Raw genomic sequence first — 17975 nt, 5'->3', positions numbered from 1 at the left:
GCTCAGAGAGTGTTGTGGTCACCTTTTATGATCTTAGTCAGATATGACTGTACAGATACATTGCGCAGCAGGGCAGAAGCAAATATGTGATCAATTTAGTAATTCTTGAAAATGATATCTGAGAGCGTTTGATGAAAGAACATGCCCTACCTGGCCCTAACCCAATGTCTAGTGTTGGGGGCCGTCCAGCTCAGGTCCTGTAGCAAAGCTCAAGTATGTTTGTGTCCATGTGCTTCTGTCAGTGGCTACAGCAGTAATGGTAGTGGCTATTTATACACTGCTACTTCAGTGCTAGCTAGGTGTTTTTCCTCTCCTCTGTTTCCTCCTGCACCAGCTGTGTGTGGCGATGCTTCATGGAGATTAGTTGCTGCACTGGGGCCCAGAGTATTAACACAGTGCAGACAATGGAACATGACTATTACTGCAGTCCTTCCCTCACACCCCCAACACAGTCTTCCAGGTCAGACAAGCTACAGTTTGATGTTCCTCTGTGGGAGAGATGAGGCTGTTTTTAAAGTAGTTCTGGTTGGCTATAGCCTAGCCTATGTTTTGTCTCTGTCTAAGCCAAACTGATATTGTGCCTTTTTTATATTTGAGTTTAGGGGACATTTGAGCGATCTTTTTTTGTTTATAAGTGGTGTTTTTTGCACCTCTGAGTGCCATTCACCACAGCAGTGAGTGCTCATCCCTCTATGTAAATGGTATCCTGGGAGCTCTTTCAGAAGAGCACTAAACGCATTCGATATCCTTTGAAGATTTAAACAGCTATGAGTCAGAATACATAAGTTTCACAACTGGAGTTTGTTTTTCCCAGGAGCTGACAGGCCTCCGGCTGTTGAGTCAGAGTAGGCTAACCACCTGAGAGAGCCGCCACTCTCTAACCTGAGCCAACATCAGAGACGAGAGAGGCTCAGTCGGACTTAATACACTGGAATGATGGAGCTGATGCTGCCGCTATGTGCTGCTGTTAGGGGTCATTGTGCTGCTCTCTGGTCTAAAACGGCCTGCTCATTGTGGCTGAACTTCTCACCTTGAGGTGCAAACCGCTCTGATTAGCCTATGTTAAAGGCTGATCCCTCCTGGTGACCTGGAAGGAGTTATGTGATCCTTCCTTAACCCATACGAAGTCCCATCCAGTTGACCACCTCTTCAAAATGATGAAAGTCTTAAATGGCGCTGCTAGGGATGTGCATCTTTCCCCTTCAAGACGATTCGATACATATGGTTGCGATACGATACAGAAACTATACGTTTTAGTTTGAAATGATTCAGTTCGATTAGAGGAACGAATTGCACTAAAATTTGTACCATAAACACACACATACATTTTTCATTCTAAATTAAAATCTACTGCTGATGAAGCTCATGAGCTGGCCCTCTGAGCTGTGTGTGTGTGTGTGTGTGTGTGTGTGTGTGTGTGTGTGTGTGTGTGTGTGTGTGTGTGTGTGTGTGTGTGTGTGTGTGTGTGTGTGTGTGTGTGTGTGTGTGTGTGTGTGTGTGTGTGTGTGTGTGTGTGTATTAGATCTATGGTCTATGTAGACACCTTAGCTGAGCCATAAGGGAAACTGGGAATCTACCACCCCACACTATCAGTTAGGGGAAGCAACTTTTGATTTGAAATCACCATCGCCCACTAACTAATTTGTCACTTTTAGAAATTAAAAGTGTTAGAGCTAGTGTGTATCAATATTTATCTTTAAAAATAATTTATGCCATAGCCAATGAATAAATATTTATATCACACACCGTTCAAAAGTTTGGGGTCACTTAGAAATGTTGTTGTTTATGAAAGAAAAGCAAAAATCACATCAAATTGATCAGAAATACAGTGTAGACTTTGTTAATGTTGTAAATGACTATTGTAGCTGGAAATGGCTGATTCTTTTAATGGAATATCTACATAGGCGTACAGAGGCCCATTATCAGCAACCATCACTCCTGTGTTCCAATGACATGTTGTGTTAGCTAATCCAAGTTTATCATTTTAAAAGGCTAATTGATCATTAGTAAACCTTTTTGCAATTATGCACAGCTGAAAACTGTTGTTCTGATTAAAGAAGCAATAAAACTGTCCTTTAGCCTCTCTAGGGTATGTGGGACGAAATCGTCCCACCTACTCAACAGCCAGTGGAATCCCGTGGCGCGATATTCAAATACCTTAGAAATGCTATTACTTCAATTTCTCAAACATATTACTATTTTACACCATTTTAAAGACAAGACTCTCGTTAATCTAACCACACTGTCCGATTTCAAAAAGGCTTTACAACGAAAGCAAAACATTAGATTATGTCAGCAGAGTACCCAGCCAGAAATAATCAGACACCCATTTTTTCAAGCTAGCATATAATGTCACATAAACCCAAACCACAGCTAAATGCAGCACTAACCTTTGATGATCTTCATCAGATGACACTCCTAGGACATTATGTTATACAATACATGCATGTTTTGTTCAATCAAGTTCATATTTATATCAAAAACCAGCTTTTTACATTAGCATGTGACGTTTAGAACTAGCATACCCACCGCAAACTTCCGGTGAATTTACTAAATTACTCACGATAAACGTTCACAAAAAAACACAACAATTATTTTAAGAATTATAGATACAGAACTCCTTTATGCAATCGCTATGCCAGATTTTAAAATAGCTTTTCGGCAAAAGCACATTTTGCAATATTCTGAGTAGATAGCTCGCCATCACGGGCTAGCTATTTTGACACCCACCAAGTTTGGCACTCACCAAACTCAGATTTACTATAAGAAAAATTGGATTACCTTTGCTGTTCTTCGTCAGAATGCACTCCCAGGACTTCTACTTCAATAACAAATGTTGGTTTGTTTCAAAATAATCCATAGTTATGTTCAAATATCCTCTGTTTTGTTCGTGCGTTCAAGATACTATCCGAAGGGTGACGCGCCCGACGCGTTTCGTGACAAAACATTTCTAAATATTCCATTACCGTACTTCGAAGCATGTCAACCGCTGTTTAACCTGTTAGGGCTAGGGGGCAGCATTTGCACGTCTGGATAAAAAAAATGTACCCGATTTAATCTGGTTACTAATCCTACCCAGTAACTAGAATATGCATATACTTATTATATATGGATAGAAAACACTCTAAAGTTTCTAAAACTGTTTGAATGGTGTCTGTGAGTATAACAGAACTCATATGGCAGGCAAAACCCTGAGACATTTTCTGACAGGAAGTGGATACCTGATGTGTTGTATTGACTTTAAACCTATCCCATTGAAAAACACAGGGGCTGAGGAATATTTTGGCACTTCCTATTGCTTCCACTAGATGTCACCAGCCTTTACAAAGTGTTTTGAGTCTTCTGGAGGGAGATCTGACCGAACAAGAGCCATGGAACGATGATGTCCCATTAGACACCTGGCGCGCGAGTTCATGTTGGGTACCCTCGTTCCAATACGTTATAAAAGAGTATGCATTCGTCCACCTTGAATATTATTCATGTTCTGGTTAAAAAAGGCCCTAATGATTTATGCTATACAACGTTTGACATGTTTGAACGAACGGAAATATATTTTTTCCCCTCGTTCATGACGAGAAGTCCGGCTGGCTTAGATCATGTGCTAACAAGACGGAGATTTTTGGACATAAATGATGAGCTTTTTTGAACAAAACTACATTCGTTATGGACCTGTGATACCTGGAAGTGACATCTGATGAAGAGAATCAAAGGTAATGGATTATTTACATAGTATTTTCGATTTTAGATCTCCCCAACATGACGTCTAGTCTGTATCGCAACGCGTATTTTTCTGGGCGCAGTGCTCAGATTATTGCAAAGTGTGATTTCCCAGTAAGGTTATTTTTAAATCTGGCAAGTTGATTGCGTTCAAGAGATGTAAATCTATAATTCTTTAAATGACAATATAATATTTTACCAATGTTTTCTAATTTTAATTATTTAATTTGTGACGCTGACTTGACTGCCGGTTATTGGAGGGAAACGATTTCCTCAACATCAATGCCATAGTAAAACGCTGTTTTTGGATATAAATATGAACTTGATAGAACTAAAAATGCATGCATTGTCTAACATAATGTCCTAGGAGTGTCATCTGATGGAGATTGTAAAAGGTTAGTGCATCATTTTAGCTGGTTTTATGGTTTTGGTGACCCTGTCTTTGACTTGACAAAACATTACACACAACTCTTGTAAATGTACTGTCCTAACATACTCTAAATTTATGCTTTCGCCGTAAAACCTTTTTGAAATCGTAAAACGTGGTTAGATTAAGGAGATGTTTATCTTTCAAAGGGTGTAAAATAGTTGTATGTTTCAAAAATTTGAATTTTGACATTTATTTGGATTCAAATTTGCCGCTCTTGAAATGCACCTGCTGTTGATGGAGTGCACCACGGGTGGCACGCTAGCGTCCCACCTAGCCCCAAGAGGTTAAAATCAATTTTTATGTGATTTTTCTCGTAAAAAAAGCGATAATATTCCTACCGGGAGTCGTTGTTTTCGTTCAAAGACTAAAAATCTAAAATGGACTCTTCTCGTGCACACGCGCCCCTGTCTCATTGTTCTCTGATCGACCACTATCCAAATGCGCTACTGTTTTTCAGCAATGGGCTGCAAAGTCATCATTCAACGTTCTGCCGCCTTCTGAGAGCCTATGGGAGCCGTAGGAAGTGTCACGTTACAGCAGAGATCCTCAGTTTTCAATAAAGAGAGAAGGCCAAGAAGGCCAAGAAATGGTCAGAGAGGGCACTTCCTGTTTGGAATCTTCTCAGGTTTTTGCCTGCCATATGAGTTCTGTTATACTCAGACACCATTCAAACAGTTTTAGAAACTTTAGGGTGTTTTCTATCCAAATCAAACAATTATATGCATATTCTCGTTTCTGGGCAGTAGTAATAACCAGATTAAATCGGGTACGTTTTTTTATCCGGCCGTGCAAATACTGCCCCCTACCCTAGAGAGGTTAGACTAGTTGAGTATCTGGAGCATCAGCATTTGTGGATTCGATTACAGGCTCAAAATGGCTAGAAACAAAGGACTTTTCTTCTGAAACTCGTCAGTCTATTCTTGTTCTGAGAAATGAAGGCTATTTCATGCGAGAAGTTGCCAAGAAACTGAATCTCGTACAACGCTGTGTACTACTCCCTTCGCAGAACAGCGCAAACTGTCTCTAACCAGAATAGAAAGAGGAGTGGGAAGCCCTGGGGCACAACTGAGTAAGACGACAAGTACATTTAGTGTCTAGTTTGAGAAACAGATGCCTCACAAGTCTTCAACTGGCAGCTTCATTAAATAGTACCCGCAAAACACCAGTCTCAACGTCAACATTGAAGAGGCAACTCTGGGATGCTGGTCTTCTAGGCAGAGTTGCAAAGAAAAAGCCATATCTCAGACTGGCCAGTAAAAATAAAAGATTAAAATGGGCAAAAGAACACAGACACTGAACAGAGGAAGATTGGAAAAAAGTGTTATGGACAGACGAATCTGGGGTGTTCGGATTTCAAAGAAGAACATTCGTGAGACGCAGAAAAGATGCTGGAGGGGTGCTTGACACCATCTGTCAGTGCATGGTGGAGGCAATGTGATGGTCTTTGGTGCTTTGGTGGTGGTAAAGTGGGAAGGGGAGGGGATCTTGGAGAAGGAAGGCTATCACTCCATTTTGCAATGCCATGCCATACTCTGTGGACGGCGCTTAATTGGAGCCAATTTTCTCCTACAACAGGACAATGGCCCAAAGCACAGCTCCAAACTATGCAAGAACTATTTATGGAAGAAGCAGTCGGCTGGTATTCTGTCTAATGGAGTGGCCACCACAGTCACCGGATCTCAACCCTATTGAGCTGTTGTGGGAGCAGCTTGACTGTATGGTACGTAAGAAGTGCCCATCAATCCAATCCAATCCAACATGTGGGAGGTGCTTCAGGAAGCATGTGGTGAAATCTCTTCAGATTACCTCAACAAATTGACAACTAGAATGTCAAAGGTCTGCAAGGCTATATATAGTTGCTGCAAATGGAGAATTCTTTGATGAAAGCAAAGTTTGAAGGACACAATTATGATTTAAATTAAAAATCATAATAACCTTGTCAACATCTTGACTATATTTCCTATTCATTTTGCAACTCACTTCATGTGTGTTTTCATGGGAAAACAAGGACATTTTTAAGTGACCCCTAACCTTTGAACGGTAGTATACATGCATGCGTACAGATTGTTTCAAGCAAAACTATTCAGGTTCACCCTCAGCAATAAACTAAATAAAATGTAATGTAAGCCCTGATCAGCATGTAGCCTTCCTATAGACAGAGGAGTTGTCTCCGGTGGTAGCTTAGGCTACTTTTATTCCGGTAAAAGACCATTTTCAACAGTGCATTTGATAACAATAACCTAGCAAATTACATTGGTTGTCACTCCAACAAATAATGCCTAATATTGCGCAAGCCATTTTACAAACATTTGAATGCTGAAGGTGATGCGCAGTTGTGCCAAATCAGGAATATGCCTCCCTCTCTTTGGTCAGGGTGTGAAGATAGTCATAGCGCACAGTTTGACTATTTACATTACATTTAAGTCATTTAGCAGACGCTCTTATCCAGAGCGACTTACAAAATGGTGCATTCACCTTATGATATCCAGTGGAACAACCACTTTACAATAGTGCATCTAAATCTTTTAAGGGGGGGGGGGGGGGGTTAGAAGGATTACTTTATCCTATCCTAGGTATTCCTTAAAGAGGTGGGGTTTTCAGGTGTCTCCGGAAGGTGGTGATTGACTCCGCTGTCCTGGCGTCGTGAGGGAGCTTGTTCCACCATTGGGGTGCCAGAGCAGCGAACAGTTTTGACTGGGCTGAGCGGGAACTGTGCTTCCTCAGAGGTAGGGGGGCCAGCAGGCCAGTGGTGGATGAACGCAGTGCCCTTGTTTGGGTGTAGGGCCTGATCAGAGCCTGAAGGTACGGAGGTGCCGTTCCCCTCACAGCTCCGTAGGCAATCACCATGGTCTTGTAGCGGATGCGAGCTTCAACTGGAAGCCAGTGGAGAGAGCGGAGGAGCGGGGTGACGTGAGAGAACTTGGGAAGGTTGAACACCAGACGGGCTGCGGCGTTCTGGATGAGTTGTAGGGGTTTAATGGCACAGGCAGGGAGCCCAGCCAACAGCGAGTTGCAGTAATCCAGACGGGAGATGACAAGTGCCTGGATTAGGACCTGCGCCGCTTCCTGTGTGAGGCAGGGTCGTACTCTGCGAATGTTGTAGAGCATGAACCTACAGGATCGGGTCACCGCCTTGATGTTAGTGGAGAACGACAGGGTGTTGTCCAGGATCACGCCAAGGTTCTTAGCACTCTGGGAGGAGGACACAAGGGAGTTGTCAACCGTGATGGCGAGATCATGGAACGGGCAGTCCTTCCCCGGGAGGAAGAGCAGCTCCGTCTTGCCGAGGTTCAGCTTGAGCTGGTGATCCGTCATCCACACTGATATGTCTGACAGACATGCAGAGATGCGATTCGCCGCCTGGTTATCAGAAGGGGGAAAGGAGAAGATTAATTGTGTGTCGTCTGCATAGCAATGATAGGAGAGACCATGTGAGGATATGACAGAGCCAAGTGACTTGGTGTATAGCGAGAATAGGAGAGGGCCTAGAACAGAGCCCTGGGGGACACCAGTGGTGAGAGCGCATGGTGCGGAGACAGATTCTCGCCACGCCACCTGGTAGGAGCGACCTGTCAGGTAGGACGCAATCCAAGCGTGGGCCGCGCCGGAGATGCCCAACTCGGAGAGGGTGGAGAGGAGGATCTGATGGTTCACAGTATCAAAGGCAGCAGATAGGTCTAGAAGGATGAGAGCAGAGGAGAGAGAGTTAGCTTTAGCAGTGCGGAGAGCCTCCGTGACACAGAGAAGAGCAGTCTCAGTTGAATGCCCAGTCTTGAAACCTGACTGATTAGGATCAAGAAGGTCATTCTGAGAGAGATAGCAGGAGAGCTGGCCAAGGACGGCACGTTCAAGAGTTTTGGAGAGAAAAGAAAGAAGTGGTCTGTAGTTACTGGTCTGTAGTTGTTGACATCGGAGGGATCGAGTGTAGGTTTTTTCAGAAGGGGTGCAACTCTCGCTCTCTTGAAGACGGAAGGGACGTAGCCAGCGGTCAAGGATGAGTTGATGAGCGAGGTGAGGAAGGGGAGAAGGTCTCCGGAAATGGTCTGGAGAAGAGAGGAGGGGATAGGGTCAAGTGGGCAGGTTGTTGGGCGGCCGGCCGTCACAAGACGCGAGATTTCATCTGGAGAGAGAGGGGAGAAAGAGGTCAAATCACAGGGTAGGGCAGTGTGAGCAGGACCAGCGGTGTCGTTTGACTTAGCAAACGAGGATCGGATATCGTCAACCTTCTTTTCAAAATGGTTGACGAAGTCATCCGCAGAGAGGGAGGAGGGGGGGGAGGGGGAGGAGGATTCAGGAGGGAGGAGAAGGTAGCGAAGAGCTTCCTAGGGTTAGAGGCAGATGCTTGGAATTTAGAGTGGTAGAAAGGGGCTTTAGCAGCAGAGACAGAAGAGGAGAATGTAGAGAGGAGTGAGTGAAAGGATGCCAGGTCCGCAGGGAGGCGAGTTTTCCTCCATTTCTGCTCGGCTGCCCGGAGCCTTGTTCTGTGAGCTCGTAGTGAGTCGTCGAGCCACGGAGCAGGAGGGGAGGACCGAGCCGGCCTGGAGGATAGGGGACAGAGAAAATCAAAGGATGCAGAAAGGGAGGAGAGGAGGGTTGAGGAGGCAGAATCAGGAGATAGGTTGGAGAAGGTTTGAGCAGAGGGAAGAGATGATAGGATGGAAGAGGAGAGAGTAGCGGGAGAGAGAGAGCGAAGGTTGGGACGGCGCAATACCATCCGAGTAGGTGCAGAGTGAGAAGTGTTGGATGAGAGCAAGAGGGAAAAGGATACAAGGTAGTGGTCGGAGATTTGGAGGGGAGTTGCAATGAGATTAGTGGAAGAACAGCATCTAGTAAAGATGAGGTCAAGCGTATTGCCTGCCTTGTGAGTAGGGGGGGAAGGTGAGAGGGTGAGGTCAAAAGAGGAGAGGAGTGGAAAGAAGGAGGCAGAGAGGAATGAGTCAAAGGTAGACGTGGGGAGGTTAAAGTCACCCAGAACTGTGAGAGGTGAGCCATCCTCAGGAAAGGAACTTATCAAGGCGTCAAGCTCATTGATGAACTCTCCAAGGGAACCTGGAGGGCGATAAATGATAAGGATGTTAAGCTTGAAAGGGCTGGTAACTGTGACAGCATGGAATTCAAATGAGGAGATAGACAGATGGGTCAGGGGAGAAAGAGAGAATGTCCACTTGGGAGAGATGAGGATTCCAGTGCCACCACCCCGCTGGCTCGATGCTCTAGGGGTATGCGAGAACACGTGGGCAGACGAAGAGAGAGCAGTAGGAGTAGCAGTGTTATCTGTGGTAATCCATGTTTCCGTCAGCGCCAGGAAGTCTAGGGACTGGAGGGTAGCATAGGCTGAGATGAACTCAGCCTTGTTGGCTGCAGACCGGCAGTTCCAGAGGCTGCCGGAGACCTGGAACTCCACGTGGGTCGTGCGCGCTGGGACCACCAGGTTAGAGTGGCAGCGGCCACGCGGTGTGAAGCGTTTGTATGGCCTGTGCAGAGGGGAGAGAACAGGGATAGACAGACACATAGTTGACAAGCTACAGAAGTGTTGTTTCTTGTATTATTGTCTCCTGTGTCTTTAGAGAACTGTTTCACTTTGATATCCTTTTTCTTCTGTCCTGATTTTCTTTCTTTTCTTCTGTTAACTAGATATTCTTTGTTGTTCTTCGTTAGCTAGCTAGCTTCTTCCAAAAGAGTCCCTAGCAACTGCTTAGCAACTGGTAAACAATTCAGCTTGCTAAGATAACTACAAATTTATGAAAAATAGTTATTTTTCAAAAGCCTATCTTCTTTGTTTGTTGCTTGTTTTTTCTCCTATTCAGTCTTGCAGTTTTCTTTTGCTTTTTTCCGATGTACTTCACTCTAAAAACCATGTAAATTTCAATATTTGTAGGAGCTCATTTTTCAGCTGCTGCTGCTCAAATTGGAGTTCCGGAACTAGGCTAGGCTACTGATGTTGTCTGGGGTTGTTTGACATTCAAAATGACTTGTAGATCAATGACTGTCAACATAATTAGCACGACACTGGAGTGGACGCAGTTGTCACAAAAGATTAGGTATTTTCGTAAGGTAGAAAAAGTTATTTGAACAAAAAAAATTGTGGACCTGCGAATTGTGTAACAGATTTTTTGACCGACGCATGCAACATTTGGTTCGTTTTGGGTCCCAGGGACCAATGCACTCATATCTTAAACATTTGAACACGGGGACCGATGCATATCGGTGAATCGTTACATCCTTAGGTGCTGTCCATGCTAAAGCTTTTGGGCACTAGACCTCTCTCTCTATAGTTGGAGATTGAGAAACATGCTCTCTTTGCCGTAGCTGAGCCCAGAGCCACTATTCCACCACCCCACTGAGCATGAATGGCTTTCAGCGTATTTATTTTGGGGTGGTAAAGCGTAATCTGTGGCTTTCAGTACTAATTCCAGCTTTGGACCAAATGCCTTTTATGAATTGTGGTAATAGGCCTATGTTTTGGGAATACAGTAGAATATTTAGGCTAATACATTAATCATTTGCACCATATGCTGTTCAGCTCTATCTAGATGGACCTGCCTAAATACACTATCACCCATATGAATGCAACATAAAAAGGTAATAGATGTCTGCTTAACCCACTATATGAACGTCTTGGGTTAGTTTTGGTTCTCCCCAACCAGTTAAAAGCCCTTCTTCTTCCCCATCTACCACTCAGTAGAGCAGCGGCAGGACCAAAGTGTGACCAATTAACTCTCTGGTGTACTGTACTGAGCTCTCTGTTCTCCAGGGTTAGCTCTGCAGCTGTTGACATCTGCTACACTTTCAGCCATGTCAAGTTCTATCTGGACATGATATCACCATGACCCCTGCCCCATTTCTTACTACCAACTTCCTAGCCCGGCCTCAACGACTCCTAAACTGTGTCAAGAATCGAATGTCCTTGCCCAATGTAGGCCTACACACACAAAAAGCAGTTACCTATAGCTGAGGGAGTGTTACTAAGTAGGTTAAACCAACGTCACATCATGATAGAATTCAACTCATTTTGCCAAGAACACTATAAGGAACCGTGAGTTGTTTTCAGAAAACAGAATTTCCGTCACCTTTTGTTCTAAATGGCCTGTTAGTGACATGACCAGTAAACAACTACACGTCTACAGTAGTTTTACAATGGTGATATTCTATCGATCCTCTGAAACTAAGCCTGGCCATGCCTCTAGAGAAATAATCAGAGGTGTGGCCTACTATCTCCAGTCCAGGACAGCATTGATGAATAGTAGAGAAGGGAAAGAACATGTTCTGATGGAGTGAGCGAGCCTGAGCCATGAAAATACGGGCTGTCTGGTCTTAGATTACATATGATAAGATTAGGTCTACGGTTTCCATGACAGCCCCCACATTCACTGACCCTCCCAGCCTCCAGTCTGGAGAGTTGTGGCAAAGTGTGTTTGCTAAATAGACAGAGCAGGATTAGATCAGATGGATAGAGCACGACTTCCTTACATGCTGACCTGACCGGACACGTCACGTGCACGAGCGTTGCAAAATACATTTAGGAATCCATGTTATTAAATTATTGCACCACACTGCTCGCGTGCGCCAACGAGCGTCTGCGTTGCCAAGGGCTAAAATAGAAGTCATTCCTATTTCTGACGCAGATCGCGCTGCAAGTCCTGCCTCTCCAATCTCCTCATTGGTTTATAGAAGCAGGTACCCACGTGCCATCTCCTCATTGGTTATAGCCACGTGGGTGATTGAAAGACTAAATGTGTTGCCGGTTGTCGCGGTAATACTATGAAAGTTTAGATGCAAATCACCATATAAGTTCAAAGATGAAAAAGCCTGGAAGGAGGAGAGATGACTAGAAACGATTCGGTTGGCCGTTTTATGTGTGGATTAATTGTCGGAGTAGAAGACCTTGTGCATTTCAGGTAAAATAACAACTCAATGTTTATATCCCAGGACAAATTAGCTAGCAACAGCAAGCTAGCTAAATAGGACAAATTAGCTAGCAAGTGCAAGCTAACTAGCTAAATTGCCATACATGTTTAATGCTTTTTGACCTGTCCTCAAATTAATGTCATTGGTTCAGAGTTTGTTTTGATACTTTAACCTGCGTGTCGTGATCGCGTTTGGTGTAGGGGGACAAAATAAATGTATGCACGATGGCGCACGATGGCACACGCACACAGCCGGTTTGGGTTCCGTGTTAGCCCCGGGGATTAGCTGTAGCGTTTCTGGTTGTAGTTAGTTACTACTAACCATGGCATGGTGACACATCATTCTTCATGGAATGTTTGCCTGCTCTGTATATGCTCCCTTAGCTTTTACTCTGACACCATTCAATTCAAACAGGAGTTACCCTACTCACTGATTGTTTGCTTTTTCCTGTCCCATCTATGCTCCCTTAGCTTTTACACAGACCGATACCATTCAAACAGTACTCTGACTCTGAGGGCATGGTGGATGGTTTATGCAGTGCTCAGATGAGGTTGTTCTGTGGCTGCTCTGTGGCTTTATTTCTCTGAAGGCCAGGTAAATGGCTTCCACCGGAGATGTGCTAAAGCCAACAAAAGGATGATTCACAGGCCTGTGTTCTGGAGCCTATTTCTCATCAGTGTCGTGCTGCTGCTTATGCCTCTGACGAGATGACTGCCACTGCGGAAGACATTGACTCGCCTCTGAATTGTGTGTGTGATAGAGAGTATTGCTAGCTAGCTGCTAAGCTGCTTAGCACATGGCTGGGAGCTTAGCTCCACTCTGTTTGGCTGGTGGTACACTGCTCTGGTTGTGGGCCTGTGATTTGACTGTTGGGCCTGTGTTATTTTGTGATTGGATGAACCAGTCGGTGGTCGAAGCCTGATTATCTGATCGGCTTAATATATTGCTTTTGGCTTGGTGGTTTATGAAGCCCCTGGTAACTGGTGTGCAGGTTGGACTTAGGGAAAGTTCAGTAGCCAGGGACACACACACACACACACACACACACACACACACCTGTCCCATACCAGCTCTCCAAGCCTCTAGAATTTTCTAGCCTCACAGCTTCCTTATAAGACTAATTCACCACAGAGCTGTCTGTTTCAGGGTACACACACACTTATTGTATAGGCATAATTTGGCTTGTTCTTAGTATAAACAGTGTGCTTGTGTGACGGGTTGGTTAGCACAAGCAAGTCAGCTGATGATCATATCTTAAAGCCTACAGTGTTGAACAACTCGATGCTTTTCTGTTTTTTGTGACGGGCAGCCAAACTGCTCAGTGTGTTTTGTTTTAGCGTTGGCCGATATATCGTGAATGGGTATGGATCAATGTACCGGTATGGATTTTTACAATACCGTTTTATAACAATATTTTGATAGTGCTAAATTATACAGAACAAAAATATAAACGCAACATTCAACAATTTTACTGAGTTGCAGTTCATATAAGGAAATCAGTCAATTGAAATAAATAACTTGGGCCCTAATCTAATGGATTTCACATGACTGGGCAGTGGTGCAGCCACCCACTGGAGTGCTAGGCCCAGCCAATCAGAATGAGTTTTTCCCCACAAAAGGGCTTTAGTACAGACAGAAATACTCCTCAGATCCAGCAGCTGTCCAGGTGGCTGACCTCAGACAATGCCGCAGGTGAAGAAGCTGGAAGTGGAGGTCATCGGCTGGTGTGGTTACACGCTGTCTATGGTTGTGAGGCTGGTTGGACGTACTGCCAAATTCTCAAAAACGATGTTGGAGGCGGCTTATGGTAAAGAAATTAACATTAAATTCTCTGGCAACAGCCCTGGTGGACATTCCTGCAGTCAGCATGCCAATTGCTGGGGCGGCAGGTAGTCTAGTGGTTAGAGCGTTGGGCGAGTAACTGAAAGGTTGCTGGATTGAATCCCTGAGCTGGCAAGGTAAAAATCTGTCGTTCTGCCCCTGAACAAGGCAGTTAACCCACTGTTCCCCATAGGCCGTCATTGTAAATAAGAATTTGTTCTTAACTGACTTGCCTAAGTTAAATAAATAAAAATGCACATTTTAGTGGCCTTTTATTGGCCCCAGCGCAAGGTGCACCTGTGTAATAATGATCATGCCACACCTATCAGGTGCATGGATTCTCTTGGCAAAGGAGAAATGCTCACTAACAGTGACGTAAACAAATTTGTGCATAAAATGAGAGAAATTAGCTTTTTGTGCATTTGAAAAATGTATGGGATCTTTTTATTTCAGCTTATGAAACAGGGGACCAACACTTTACATTTTGCATTCATATTTTTGTTCAGTATAAATGAAAAGTTCTACAAATTGGACAACTTCACTGTCAGTTTTGTCCAAGTTTGGTTGAGTATAAAACTATCAGAATGGAGAAAAACCAGGGTCATGCACTAATCTTAACATATTTCAAACTTTTATTATTCAGAAACATAAAATACTGCCACACCGCCATAAATGAGAAAAATATTGTGATATGATATTTTGGCCATATCACCCATCCCTAGTGTTTGTGTGAGAGCTGGGCTGGCTAAAGTTCTTGGCCTCCACTTCCTCTTTTTTTCTGGGAAATGGCTTCAGTTAAGTGTCTTCCTGACATGAACGTAAAAGAGCAGGAAATAGCCTTATCACGTTGACATGATTTAGTTTGAGCTTTCATTCTTTATCTTAAAGCTGAGGCGAATGCTTTCTGATGACTGATATTGACTGAACTTTTTGGGGGTAATTTATAGGCCTAGCACAGTAGACTCGTCATTTGGTGGCCGTATGCCATCTTTACCTCTTCTCTCTTTCCTGGAGAAGTGTTTGAGGTGAACCTACCTATTAAGAGCATCCGTCTTACTGCCTTGTACTCAGTCTTGACCTCGACTAATCCCCTAGCTGAAGGCTCCAGCACGTCTGTCTGCGTGATATGTAGGCTGAAGACAAAGCCTGTACAAACATGCTCGCTTGTTTGCTCACTTTCTCTCTCACAACACATGCACAAATGAACACACGCTGCGCGTGTACTCACACACTGTGTGCGCTCCATTCAGTGTTTACATGATTGCCAGTGCCCTCGGTTTACTTCAAGGTTAGTTTGACTTTGGATGTGGTGTCTGAGGTAAATTCCCCTGCATTTTCTCTGTGTGTTAAATGCGTTAGAGAGAATGGCCTCTTGCAGTCCGAATTGAGGAAGTGTTGTTAATCCCAGGTGATCCTCTCCCTCTGAGGAAGCTGGAGGTTCTAATATGACTCAACCCAACGCTCACAGTCTCTGGAGAGCTCACACCACAGCAGAGCAACTTCTTTCTTAATAGTTACTCAATAAGATTCTTCAGAAGGATTTCAGAAACATCCTTAAAAAGGAAGGTCTGCCTAAAGAATTTATCTTTGAAAATGATGGTACTTTGTTAAATTCGGTTAACCTGAAATGCAGTAATGGCCTAGTTTCTTTGAAAAGCTCTTTTAGATATTGAGAAGATGATAGCTAGTCATTTAGGTTAGTCTGTGCTGGCAGGTCACTGCAATCTTTAGATAGGAGAGTGGTCTCTATTAAAATGTGTAAGTTCAGCCCAGCATATCTGTGCATTATAAGATCGGTCAATCTCCCAGCCCTGCTCTCTCAATGGTTCAGAAGATAAGCCCACTATAAGCAGCTTTCCCCTGGAAATCAAAATACTTAAATCTGCCTATTTTAGGCTGCTTTCAATGGATTTATTCCAAAAAGGAAATGTTTGTCAGTACTGCAAGACCGTTATAGTTTTATGTCCTTCTAGAACAGCATCTAGCGCAGGAAATCATTGAAATCTGCAGTGGCTTGACTTTGAAAAAAGAGCAAAGCCAACAGTCCTCTTTTTCCTAGAAATATGTCCCTCAGTTCAATACCTTGAAATACATATAGTATTTATTGCTAAACAGAACATGTAGCTAATTGTCTTCTCTAACTGATTTACTATGTGTCTCGCTCTTGCTCTGCTTGCTGCAGGTGTGTCCCATGCCACTCTCCTGCACTCCAAATCCCTACGGGGTCACCGGGAGTGTTTTGAGAAGTACCACCTCATCGCCAACCAGAAGCTGTCCCGCTCCAAGGTCTCCCGCAGTGCCTACGAGGGCATGAAGCTGGCCCTGAGCCAGAAGATCAGTCGTATTGTTCAGTACGCCCAGAACAAAGACTCTGTCAGCTCAGAGGGAGGTCCGGGCCGCCGGGGGGGCAAGCACCAGCTCCTTTGCTACAGCCAGAATGGAGACCGTAAACTTCTTCCCCAGTCAGACGCGCAGGTGCCTCGCTACACCCCATGCTGGAACCAGGGGACGGGGGCAGGAGGGCTGCCGGACTACGCCACAGGCATGCTGGAGTGCCACTCGGCCGAGGGGCTGGGGCTACTGGAGGGCGGGCAGGGCCTGTGGGGGTCCACAGGGAGGAGGGGTCTTCATCGCCACAGCCAGTGTTCTGGAGGAGACCACCAGCTGCTGCACTCAAACAATGGCCACAGCAGAGACGAGTGTGAGTTCTTTATACCAACTGTAATTCACTAACTGACTTCCTCTATTCCCAACACACCACACTGGCTGTGGTCAGATGTTCTATCCCTCTGTTCTCCAGAAGTGAGCTCTCTGCATTAAAAAAAGACATTGTATTGATGTAGCCTAAGCATGGGGCTAGAGGAAGCCTCTGGGAACGAGTGCACCATTTTAGGAGGGTAGAGGAGTCAGACTATAGCCAGTGTTATTTAGCCCAGTCATCACTGGAGAGGCTTCAGGGGATCTGCCTTCCCTGCATACATTCCCTTCATCAGAGACATCTCAAGGCTGGATCAGAAGGTGTCTGCCTCTGTGATGAATGGCATTGAGTGGGAGGAGGCGTGTTGAAGAGGGAGGAAACGTGGGAGGGAGACAGATGGGATGCGCCGCATCCATTTCTCTCCTTCTGATCTGTTCTCTGATCTTTGTTATATGGACTCCTATCTCTTCCGTCTCCCCTACTACTCATTAATGGCACACAAGACAATGTAGTGATGCAGGCAAGGGCTCAGTTTGTAGAGCATCCTCCTCACACATTCCTCCTCGACCACCACTTTCCCTCCTTTCCCCACACCATCACACTCCAGAGAAAAGCTTTCTCTCTCCTACCTCAGTGTCCATGTCCCGTCCCTGTAACAGCACCAATGTTTTTTGTGCCTGCTGCACGTCCTCTGGGAGAGAGGAGGGATATCTCCCAAGGACGGTGGCTCTTTCATGCCATTCTTAGAATTCCATTCCTTTGTAAATGACGACAGTGTTGCTATATGACTCTTCGCTCTGCGTAGTTCGTTGTTGCTATGTGTTAAGTCCCTGAGGTCGCGTTAGTTGTTTAGTTAGAGGACTGTTCTGAACAAGTTTGCTTTACTTTATCACACATGCTGTGTTGCTCTTGTTTTGTGACCCAATCTGTGTTTTATCTTCCAGTGATTAAAATGAGTGTGGATGAACTCCACCAGCTGAATGGTCAGCTCCTGCTACAGATTCAAAGTAAGAACTTCAATAGATGGCTATTAAAGTGTAACTGTGACCAGATGTCTGAATTATTGCTTTGCATTTATCTATATAGGAGTGTATGGGTTTGAAATGTCTCTTGTTTTAAATGACCATAAATGGAAGGAACTGAATATGTTTTGTCTCGTCTGTGCTGGTGTCTTTGTGAGGTGGTATTATGTTTTGCTGGTACTGTGTTGTCATTGCTGTCTGCCCCCTCTGCTTAATTTATTTCCTTTGTCACAAATTGTCTTTGTGTGTGGTCCCTGGCTTGCAATATACTGCTTTGCTCTGTGATCTCTGTCATGCCATCCTGTGTGTGTGTGTGTGTGTGTGTGTGTGTGTGTGTGTGTGTGTGTGTGTGTGTGTGTGTGTGTGTGTGTGTGTGTGT

At 44.5% G+C, this 17975-nt stretch overlaps 1 protein-coding gene across 3 annotated transcripts in view; it reads left to right on the top strand.

Annotated features, from left to right (window-relative positions):
* The window catches only part of LOC106595457 (protein EURL homolog), a 57549-nt gene that overhangs the window by 36241 nt on the left and 3333 nt on the right, over positions 1-17975 (top strand). For all 3 annotated transcript variants that reach the window (XM_045692227.2, XM_045692228.2, XM_045692229.2), the window contains exons 3-4: positions 16059-16577; positions 17519-17581. In XM_045692227.2, coding sequence (XP_045548183.2) covers positions 16059-16577; positions 17519-17581 — 582 coding nt within the window. The remainder of the gene's footprint in view (positions 1-16058; positions 16578-17518; positions 17582-17975) is intronic.

Source organism: Salmo salar, chromosome 13 (assembly GCF_965601325.2).
Source record: "Salmo salar chromosome 13, fSalSal1, whole genome shotgun sequence".
Taxonomy (NCBI): domain Eukaryota; kingdom Metazoa; phylum Chordata; class Actinopteri; order Salmoniformes; family Salmonidae; genus Salmo; species Salmo salar.
This window is presented reverse-complemented; position numbering and strand designations above follow the sequence as displayed.